The sequence below is a fragment of the Juglans regia genome, chromosome 11, assembly GCF_001411555.2.
Source record: "Juglans regia cultivar Chandler chromosome 11, Walnut 2.0, whole genome shotgun sequence".
NCBI lineage: Eukaryota > Viridiplantae > Streptophyta > Magnoliopsida > Fagales > Juglandaceae > Juglans > Juglans regia.
In genome coordinates this window covers 21,823-33,429 of record NC_049911.1, presented here as the reverse complement: position 1 = coordinate 33,429, position 11,607 = coordinate 21,823, and the positions used below count along the sequence as shown (strand labels likewise).

General features: G+C 31.2%; 1 protein-coding gene across 1 annotated transcript; it reads right to left on the bottom strand.

The window, feature by feature from the left end:
• Positions 1-323: 323 nt before the first annotated feature.
• On the bottom strand, positions 324-6,076 carry LOC109011752 (diacylglycerol O-acyltransferase 2D). The gene is made up of 9 exons (XM_018993065.2): positions 5,709-6,076; positions 5,541-5,615; positions 5,310-5,395; positions 3,157-3,263; positions 2,912-3,067; positions 2,434-2,520; positions 2,014-2,111; positions 1,742-1,829; positions 324-684 (listed from the first exon to the last, which is right to left on the bottom strand). Exons 1-9 carry the CDS (start codon positions 5,915-5,917, stop codon positions 583-585), a joined length of 1,008 nt encoding a protein of 335 aa, XP_018848610.1. The 5' UTR covers positions 5,918-6,076; the 3' UTR covers positions 324-582.
• Between the last annotated feature and the right edge of the window lie 5,531 nt (positions 6,077-11,607).

The window sequence follows — 11,607 nt, the reverse complement described above, 5'->3', positions numbered from 1 at the left end:
GTTTCTTACCCAACAAATTATGGTTGATCTTTCCAAAACTAATAATTAATAATTTAAATTATCAAAAGATACGAGCATGAAGCTGCAAACGTTCTCTAATCGAGAAACCTGCTTTTTTTTAAAAGTTTGTTTTTATAATAATATCAAAGGAAAAATGTAATCAGGAAAATAATACCAGACAGCAAATGGCTCTCTGCGTCGCAAAACCTGTAGGTAATTTCACCTATTCCATTTACATTCAAACCTCCTGTTTTTAAGCACTAACATCTGTGGATCTACTTTCTCAGCAAATGGAAGACAGCAAAAGCTTTTATATGTGTGTGTACACAAGTATAATTATTTTTCGATCGGTTAACAAGATTTTAGTAAGAATAACAATAGGCAAGAGCCAAGTATAAAAAACATGAAAGCAGCAGAGTGAGAAGCTATTGAGAAGGAAAAAAGAAAAGAAAAATGGACACAAATACTCTCACTGTATTCAGATAAATAAGCTAACAACCTGCAAAGTTGAGATCATGTTCATGATTCTAAGACATCTTATTTTTCAGAATAGGATCCTCTCCTTTTCGGAATAGGATCTAATCAAAGAATTTTCAGCTGAAGGTCAGCATAGCCAGCCAGTGCTTTGTGCCTTTCAAAGAGATCTTGAAGCGCTTCAACAAACTGACTGTGAGCTTCAATGACCTGAAAAGCAAAAATAAACTAATAGACCAATGGAGTTACACAAATATAAACAAACCATAATTTCCGCTCATTTTGAGTGACGAGCTTTTTGAACTACAAGTAGGTATAACTTGCCCACCACGAATATCCATTCACAGGTGAACTACTTGTATGCTGCTATGAGAGAATGTAGTGAAACTTGAGGCAGTTTATCCCTCACTTTTTAGCATAGGCAACAGCTCCTCAAGTCAATAAACAGAATAGGATGCTGTGACTCAAAATAAATGTTTAACTAGAACAGCCCCTCGAGGAAATAATGCTTTAGAAGATAAGTGCAGGCCAATAGGAGTTTCCTTATCAGGACGAAGTAATCTAACTATGGTCCAACGCAGTCCTGCCTCTCTGGCCAAGTGAGATCCCTCCACTTTTTAAAAGGATGAGGCCTAAGGGCCACTATGGCCGGAAATTTGTGGCTTGAGGAGTGTTTCTATTACAGTTAATTGCAAAATGAGTCCTTAAGTTTTCACGAATTTGCAAGAAACACCCTAGGTTTCTAGTTTTAGCAATTAACTCCTTGAGTTTACTCCATGTGTACTTGGGCAATGCCTATTTCATTCTCTTGAATAAAGTTACTTATCAACAATTAAATAAACCCTTGACTTTACAATTTATTGCAATCAAACTCCCTTAGTCTATCTTTCGTCAAATACACTAAGGGTAAGAATCTGGCATGTAGCACATAAATGATGTGTCAGATTCTGATTGGTTGCCACGTGGCAACCTTGGGATGGAGTTAATGACTAAAGTTAGTAACCCGTTCTATTATTTGAGGGGGTGAGGAAAAATATTGCAAAGGAAAATTAAGATAGATGAATATGACATACATGAATTGCTAAAATTCATGAGTTCATTGCAAAATTAGTAACCTAGGAAAAGTTCTCCAAATTCATGAAAACCCATGGATTACTTTTGCAATTAACCCTTTCTATTATTTGAAGGGGGCAAGAAAAAAAATGCAAGGGATAATTAAGATAGACGAATATGACATACATTATGATAAAATGTTGCAGGGGCATACCTCTTCCATAGTGGGCTGTGGATTTTTCTTGAGCTCAATTGGTCTACCCACCACCACATGCATTGGATGTCTGAAGGGTAAAGGAGATCTGTGAAAGAGAAAAACCAACTTCAGATAAATCCCAAATCTCCGCACAGTTCCATGTACTTTTACTGCAGAGATGTTCTCGAACCAATCCATTCAATAAAAAAACTGGATCGAAGTAAGAAGAAAGAGCACAAAGCCGGGGAGGAGATAGCAAATAAGTAAACACGAACAGAAGTTATACGCACCCCAAAATTCCCCAGAAGTAAATTGGGGTGAACTTGATGGCCCTAGAAAACTTCAGGAAGAACTTCCCACCTGGTTTCCACCATTTATAGGCGCGTGACTGTTGCAAAATTGGAGAAAATGAGAGGAGCAGATAAACATATTAACTGCTCAGGTAAAGGAGATACATCATCAAAAAAGGAAAATTAATCAACAAGATCATAAGCAATTGACATCCATGGCATGGAAAACCTGCAAAAACATGATTCAAATAGCTCCATAAAAAATTGCAGCAGTATGATCGAGCACTAATAAGGCAAATCCCTCAAATGCATATCAAGCACAATCAGCAATTATAAATACCAAAATGAATGACTTTGCAGATGCTCCAATGAAAGGAAAACAGAAGAGTAGGGACAAAAGGAAAAGTTGAGAACCAATACCTGACCAAAGCAGAACACTGGAACCAGAGGGTGCCCCATCTCCATGGCTATGCGAACAAATCCTCTTCTCGACTTGAGGAAGGCAATCTACGAATACGAGACATTAAAAAATCTCCAATGGAAGTAAAACAAAAACAACAACATGCCCTCTCAAGATGGGGTGTGTGTGTGTGTGTGTGTGTGTGAGAGAGAGAGAGAGAGAGAGATGGACATCCAAGAACAAACTTAAAAAATCAATGAAGTGATAATACTGTGACAAAAGAGCTTAATATTCCCATTTTATTGTATAGATATGAAGAATGTCAAGACACCATATATTTACAAAACAGTGGTGTTCAATTATTATCCCCTATCTGAATCCATAAATGGATGATACAGGTAAATATTGACTGAAGGGAAACATTTTTTTATAAGTGTAAGTATATTAATAAGACTGAAGGGAAACATACAGCATAAAGAAGAGGTAAAAGGGTTAAACCTCAGAACCATGCTCCATAAGAAAGGTCTCTTGTACTCCTCCTGGCACTATGATGCAACTATAACCAGCATCTAAGAGGGAGACAAAATTTTTCTTTGCCGCCGGAGTAAGACCCAACCATGTCCATATGTGCCTCAAAAAAGGTGTGTAGAACACCTGATCATTTTCTCACACATGTTGAGAGAGACTGAACATAAGAGGAAGGCTCCTTAAAATGTATACAACTTCAGGTTCAAAAATCTTACAGCACTACTTGCGAGGACCTTTATCTTTGGGAGTGGCATGAAACCTGTGAGGTCAGCAAGCGCAACAACGCCAATTGGCAAAACTGAATGCGGTTCATAACCAAAGACTGCATGAAACCAAAACAAAGGTTAGTAATTTATCAAAACAAGGAGAAACAAACCAGTGAGGGTTATTTAGCCAACTACAATGCTTTCAAGAAATTTTATTTGGAGCTTAAACGTTGTATTTGGAGCAAATAAACTATCAAATTAATAATGTATTGGTAACTTAAATTCCACAGGCAAAGTGAAATGGCCTCCCTAACCACTCTCTTGACATATGGCTAACAAAAAGCGAAGAGTTCAATTGTCATACAAGCACTTTACAGGATCCACTCATCATGGAACTACAATAACGTTCTAGTGACTTAAAAAACCTCTCCTAATAAATCACTGAATACAAGTTCTAAATTGCTAATCATACCTTCTGATAACCCAATAAGAGTAACCACATCCCTCCCATAAAACTCTACCAATACCTGAACAAGCTACTCACTCAAAATCATATTGGCGGGCCCTCACATCCTAGATCATCCTAAATAACACAAGCCTTGCCAATCCATCAAGCATAATAATATGTTTATATCACTAACAAAACATTAAAAAAGGAGAAAAACAAACAAAATGGATGTAGACCAGGTAAGTTACAAAGATGACCCGATGATCCGGTCAATAAATGCACCTAGAAAAAACAATGATACATAGTTTGCTCCAAAATTTAGGAGCTAAAATAATTACTCGTAAATTTAACAGCTATTTAAACTTCGCTTACAAAAAAAACTGCTAAAAACTCCGTGCGCAGTGTATTTGGCAAATTGCTAGCATTTTATGGGACTCAAACCAGTAAAATGCTAGCAATGAAAGGAAAAAATTGCAACATGTGGCCATTGCCAGCATAGTACAAAAGACTTCATCAATTGGGACCATCTGATTCTGCAATTTGGAGGATAGCTAATTTCAACATCTTTCATTTAGGGGAGAGGGAAAGTGATAGGGAATAACCATCTGTATGAATTGGTATTGCACCTACTATCTTAATATACTTCTCGTACCCCGCTTTCCCAAGAACCCAATGAATATTAGGGAAAGAGATTCTTCCTAGCTAGGCATTATCTCTTGTCTAAATCCAGTGTACTTGACTATGCTAACTGATGTAAAAAAAAATTACTTAAAAATAGTTTTAAGAGAAAGAGATTCATTTTTTTTTCCTGTTTTCTCCTAAGCAGATGCAATTCATAAATCTAGAAAATAAATATTTTCAAAAAGGAAGAAAAATTGTACAAGTAGAAATAAGATTGAAAAGTTCTAAGACTAATAGCCTGACGTCGCGTACTAAATGCATCCTTTATTGGTAATCAATTTGCATCGTTTGTTTTCACAGCTCCTCTCAACTCATCTTATCTTATCTCATCTAATCATTACAACTTTCTCAATCCTCACACAAAATAAAATAAACAATTCAACTTTTTCAAAATCCAAAGCAAAAATAATATTAAAAATATATATTCTAACAATATTTTATTCAACTTTTAACTTTAATCTCAACTGATCTCATTTCATCTGTGAAAGCAATCGAGGCCTTAATCAACTTAATTTAGGGACGGCGATTGAGTATAGAAAAGTGATGAATAATCCTATATTGCTTCGGGAAAGAAGTTCAAGTCCTCTATAATAATTCCAAAGAGCTCCAATTCGAAGTATAAGGCCAAATGTGGCTTAGACCTTCTGAGTCATTACAAATAGATCCCATTCACCAATATCACAACCTCGGAGAAAAAGAAAAAAAAAAATGGTCCCAGGTTACCGTGACCTTTCGACTCAACCCAATTTACAAAAGTGTTTATACAAGAAAATAATAATTAAATTGGCGTAGACATTGGGGCTTTTGACACCAGCCCTATATTTTGGTTTAGAACATGGAGTATCTCAAATGGTTTAAATTGTACTAATTCTCGGTTCGAACCTGAATAATTTCCTCGTGATTAGACGGGACATTGTTTGTGAACACCCGGTGCCAATAAAAAAATAGTCGGCAAGAAACCAAAAAAAGCTATGTAATTTTTCTTTTAATAAAGATGACAGATTATAATGCTTTCATGGATAACAACACAAACCATAAGGACGATCAGAATGGAAGGCTTGTAGATCCTCTACGTGCAGAATAACTGGGAAGTAATTGCAAACATGCTTACATATATACCTGCAAAGAACCTTGCTTTAAAAAGATTGGTAAAAAAAAAAAAACAAAAAAACAAAATAGAGTAAACGGATATTAGATAAAGTATCGATAATAAAGGATTGAGAGATGGAGGACTCCGGAGATAGGATAGAGAGTAGCGGTAGACCTAGACACTCGCCGTCCCAATCTGCTTTTCTCATCAATGGGAATGACCATAAGAATTGCAAGCAATCCTAAAACCCTGATAAAGGACAAAAAAAATAAAAATAAAAAACAGTGAAAATTGAAAGAGAAAAAGAGAAGATAAATTGTGAAGGTCGAGAAAGACACGAACAAAAGTGCTTTAGAAAGAGGTAGGAAGAAAAGGGAGACGAGGAGCAAAGCAACGTTAAAATGGATGGCCCCCAGCCATAACCCCAGTGCTACTACTGAGTGCATTATATTCGATTCGAATTCTTCGGCCCCCCTAAATACTCTTGGCTGAGGCTGTGCCTGTGCTTTTGATGGCCTCTCCCTCTGCATATCCAGTTCGGTGACCATCATCAGCTTTGATCTGCTGCCTTTTGCTCTTCCAAAAAGCAAGTTCAACCGATGGAAGCTAGAAGTTCTCTACCCTTTCACAGGCAAAACACAAAAATAAAATAAAATAAACTAAACGAAAAGAAAAAGGGAGCATCGATCCATCGGAGTCACCGCCTATCCCAACCAAGTAAATTAAATAAATTTAAATTAGTCTGGACCTTTCTAGCTTCCTTCGCGAAGTCGCATCACGAGTCACGACATCGTAATTTATTACCAGTACCCAAAAGTAGAGTGAAAAACACGAGACCTATTATTTAGGGCTGGTTTGTCTTTTGACGATGAATTAAGTGAGCTAAATTGAGTTGAATTAAATTGAAATATTAAAATATTATTATTATTTATATTAAAATTTTAAAAAATTATAATAATGAGTTAAGATGATTTTAAGAAGTAAACGAAACCTAATGAGATTAATTTAATTCATTCTAATTTTAAATTGAATTTAATATCTAAATATTCAACTTTTAAATTATTAAATTCATCTCAACTTAAAACTTCCTTACCCTTGAGATCTATAATTTTTTTTCAATTCAATATATCTTTATACGTGAGATCTATAACTTTTTTTAATTTTTCATAAATAGTACTAAATTCATCTTAATTTCTAAATATATCTAAATTTATTTTAAATAGATCTCACATAACTCACTCTACTTATTCAACTAATTATTATTTATAAAGAATTAAACTAACATCCAAATGCAAATTTAAATTAGACACAAAATTCTAATTTAATTTGATTTCTTCTCATTTTATTTTATTTTCAAATATAATTTAAATACAAAATTCTCAAACTAATCAATAGAACTTTTTTAAACTTTTAAATAAAAAATAAAAAACAATTCTAACTTTTTTAAATTTATAAACAAAAATTATATTATTATAATATTTTAATATTTTAATATTTTTTTATTTTTTTTATTTTCTTTTTTAAAATTCAAAATATACTAAATTCAAACTATCTTATTACTATTTATAAATTATCTTATAATTATTTATAAAATTTTCATCTCTATTTTATTCCCCAAACAATCACTTATCATCGGATCATCCCCAATTCCGTGAAGTTCAAATCACTTGAGATAGTTTTATAACTTTCACTAAAGACAAACTAGCAAAAATAATTTCACTGTAATATTTATTTATATTATATATAAATAAAAATAAAATCATATATATTTATCACTATTATATATAAATAAAAAATAATTTCACTATAATATTTATTTATATTATATATAAATAAAAAATAAATTCACTATAATATTTATCCATATTAAATATAAATAAAAAATAAAAGCACTATAATATTTATCACTATTATATATAAATAAAAAATAAAATCACTATAATATTTATCACTATTAAATATAAATAGAAAATAAAATCATTATAATATTTATCACAATTATATATAAATAAAAAATAATTTCACTATAATATTTATTTATATTATATATAAATAAAAATAAAATCACTATAATATTTATCACTATTGTATATAAATAAAAAATAATTTCACTATAATATTTATTTATAGTATATATAAATAAAAAATAAAATCACTATAATATTTATCACTATTATATATAAATAAAAAATAATTTCACTATAATATTTATTTATATTAAATATAAATAAAAAATAAAATCACTATAATATTTATCACTATTATATATGAATAAAAAATAAAATCACTATAATATATTATCACTATTGTATATAAATAAAAAATAATTTCACTATAATATTTATTTATATTATATATAAATAAAAAATAAAATTACTATAATATTGATCCTTATTAAATATAAATAAAAAATAAAATCACTATAATATTTATCACTATTATATATAAATAAAAAATAAAATCACTATAATATTTATCACTATTATATATAAATAAAATCATTATTAAAAAAATCAATTATTGATGGGACTCACACATTTTTCAATAATCTATCCAAAAGTCAACAACTCAACATACTTCATATATCCAAACAACTCAAAATACTCTTAATAGGACTCACAAACTCACTTCAATCTCTACTCATAACTATTCACAAACATTCTCAACACTTCTCAAATATTCTCACTACTCAAACGTAGCCTAAAACTAATATGTCACCCCATTGTGATCGCTCCTTTTGACCTCTGGTCAAATGTTTTTTTTAGTTTTACTTAATTTTTTTTATTTTTAAAAATATTTAAATGTATTAAAAAAATATGAAAATAAAAATATAAAGAAAATAAAAAAATAAATTGCTGGCGGGTACGTCCAGCGGTAAGAGTGTGGCGTTTTGTAAAATCACTACCCCCATTTCTTTCAACGAATTTCACTACCCCCATTTCGTCCGACGAAATTCACCGCCTCACCCATGACCTTGCGGCAACTATCTCTGCACCACTATGGTACACAGCATTCATCTTGGTTGTTGAGGATTTTGAACATTGATCATCCCTCAACCACTACTCTGCTCACGCATTAATAGGATTGCATTTTAAATACTCTATAATTGACATTGAGTTGAACTCCTAGCAGATATTTCTCTACCTTAAATAATATTCATATGTAACCTTATGCAAGAAGATTTGCAAAATTTGTTTCGGCCAGAAGTCAATTTTGGCTACTTATAACATTTCCATTGGGTTGTCATAACCTATTTTTCTTATAATTTAAAAAAAAATTAGGAAATACTTTCAAAACCTTCCTTTATTCGGATTCTTATTTTAGAGAAAAGATTTAGGAAATGAATAGTAATTTTCCATATTTAAAGAATTACAATTCATTCCCTAAATCATTTTTATCAATATTTTATTCATTTCAATTAAATTAATTCTTTTTTCAATCATTTACACTTTCTTTCATACTCATATTTGTTATAGTTTTAAATAATAGTTTTAAAAATAATTGAAATAATTACAAAAATATAAAAAAAATAATTTTAAAAATATTAAAAATAATTTAGATTTTTATTTAAAATATTCACTAGAGTAATAGTTCAAAACATAAGGAAAAATATTGAGTAGTTAAATTTGTAAATGGAAGTGAGAGAAAAAAGTAATAAAGAAATAGTAGAGAAATATTATTTTAATAGAATAGGAAATGAGATGTAGAAATTTTTTGAAAAATGAGTAAAATTTAGAGAATATACTTTTTAGCTAAATTATAGGAAATTTTATAGGAAATCCAATGTGAATACTCTTAGAGCATTGGCAAGCCATTACCAAATTCAAGTGCAAATTTTGACTTTTATAGAGTTAAAAGCCCTACATTGAACTAGCGGCATAATTTCTCAACTTTGAGTTATAGTGAATTCACCTCCCTAGCCATAATTGGCGAGCCACTGTTGAAAGATCAAAAGTTTATTTTATTGTTTCCGTCCCAACTGCCCCTCTCTTATTCCCTCGTATTTTCCTTCATTCAAAAACTCTTTCTCTTTTCTCCATTTTCCTTTCTCCATAAACTCTTCTCTCCGTTCCTAGATCGTTTTCCACGGTTGCGCAATTTCCTCACTCTCTTTCAGCCTGGCTCATGAATGCAGCACTATCTCTAGGTTTGGGTTTTGAGTATGAAATATGTATGATTTTGTGAAATGGGTATCAATCTATTGTGCGATAGATTTTTCTTCATTTGGTATTTGTGCATTTTTGTGGAAGTCGTAGTTTCTGGTTATTGTGCAATTTCCTCTCTCTCTCAACAATTTTCTTATTGTTATTATCGTTTGCTGGACAACAAAATTAAAATAGAGGGGCATTGAGAGATTGATCTGTGGCCTCGTAATCTTCTTGTTCTTTTTCTTTAGCAACAAATTTTCCTGAAGAAGTAGAGGAAATTAGTCTGTTTGGATGCATATAAAGTGGAGGAAAATAGGGATAAAATGGAAAGTTTGAAACTTTTAATTAGTAGAAACATCTAGGAGTTCTTGATTTGGTGTTGGTTCATTCTTTGAATTAATTGTAGTTTTGATTTACAATCCCTTTCCCCTCTCCAAATTGTGTAGTTGAGGTATGCTTTAGGACTGTTGTTGTCTGTGATGGATGTGGTGCAGTTGATGTGGGAGTTTGGTATTGGGAGGCATGGCTGACAATATGAAACTCCGTGCATGTGTTTTTCAGTTTCTTTTTTTATTTTTTATGAATAAACGAGGGAAGTGAAAGACTTGGAAAACTTGGAATGAACTTGTCTACTAGGGGTGTAAATTTAAACCAGAAAATCGGACTGGACTGGATCGTACCGGACAGCTCCGGTCCGGAATCGGTTCCTATAGTATGAAAACCGGTCGGATCCAGTCCGGTTTCGGTTCCGTATTTTCCGGGACCGAATCGGACCTATTGGAAAAAATGTATATAAAAAAAATTAATTTTATATATTATACAAAATATTTATATATATGTAAGTTTTATATATAATATATAATTATATATTAAATTTTTATATATAATATATAAAATTATATATCATACATCAAATAATTTCTTATTATAATTTATAAATTATAATATAAAATGTTAATCTTAAATTTGAACATTTGTAATTTGTGTGATCATATGTTATTAATATAATTATATATAAAATAATATTATTATAATTTATAAAATAAAAGTTCATCTTTAAGATGAAAATTTAATTGATCATATGCTTTAAACATAATACATATATTAAATTATTAATAACATTTTATCATAAGAAGTAACACTTTATTTTATGTTTTTTACTTTAAAAAAAATTAGAAAACCAGACTGAACTGGAAACCTATAAAATCAGAGGTACTGGTTTAAGAGAATAACTGGGGTGTAATCGGTTATGAAAAATATAAAATCGATATATACCGGTTTGGTCCTAGATTTTGTCCAAAACCGAACCGGATCGGATACACCCCTGCTTGGGTTGTTCAGTTAGGTCTAGAGTTCGATGGGTTTGGGGATGAACAGATGGACTAGGGAGGGGTTTGGATGTATTTAGGGAAAAAAATGCAAGTCTATGTATTTTCGCCTAAATCCAAGGGACATTGGTGTATTTTACCAATTTTCCACATAGATGAATTCTTATACATGTAGTTCGTAATTGATTTTGGGATGAGAAAGAATTTTCTAATTAAAATGAAATTATTAATTAATATATAAAGTTTATTTATAAAATATTAAAAAAATTGTTAAATATTATTAAAATATATAATATTATATTATTATTTTGACTTTAAAATGACTAGTCTAATGTGAATTTACTTAGCCAAAAATCGATGCTATAGCCAAAAGTTGAGATTCCAGCCAAATTTTAGACTTGGGAATGACTAGGTTATTGCCAATGCCCTTACACGACAATCTCCACTACAAATACATCATGCCAAAACATATGCAAACTACCACTAGAATTCATATCAAACACTGCAGCCTAATCACCAGATCTAAGCTTACATGTCGTTTCTCTCATACTGTGATTGCCATGGCTCCAAGGACCCGCTCATTCCAGGTATGTGAGGATTGTTTTTATATGCTGAGGATTTGGGTGTGGTTGGTTTTTATATGCTGACGATTTGGGTGTGCTAATTATTTAACTATTGTGTTATCTGCTCAATATTTATGACATCAACTTTGGGATGTTGTGTTAATATGTTATGATGTGAGCCAATGATATAAATGTATATCGC

Bases quoted from the DNA above. Each gene is read 5' to 3' on its own strand.
- LOC109011752 (XM_018993065.2), bottom strand. From the start codon at position 5,917: ATGATGGTCACCGAACTGGATATGCAGAGGGAGAGGCCATCAAAAGCA. The intron at 5,616-5,708 runs GTTCGTGTCTTT...GTCCTTTATCAG, and splicing joins CCTCTTTCTAAAGCACTTTT to GGTTTTAGGATTGCTTGCAA. The intron at 2,521-2,911 runs GTTTAACCCTTT...TCGTATTCGTAG, and splicing joins TTATGGAGCATGGTTCTGAG to ATTGCCTTCCTCAAGTCGAG.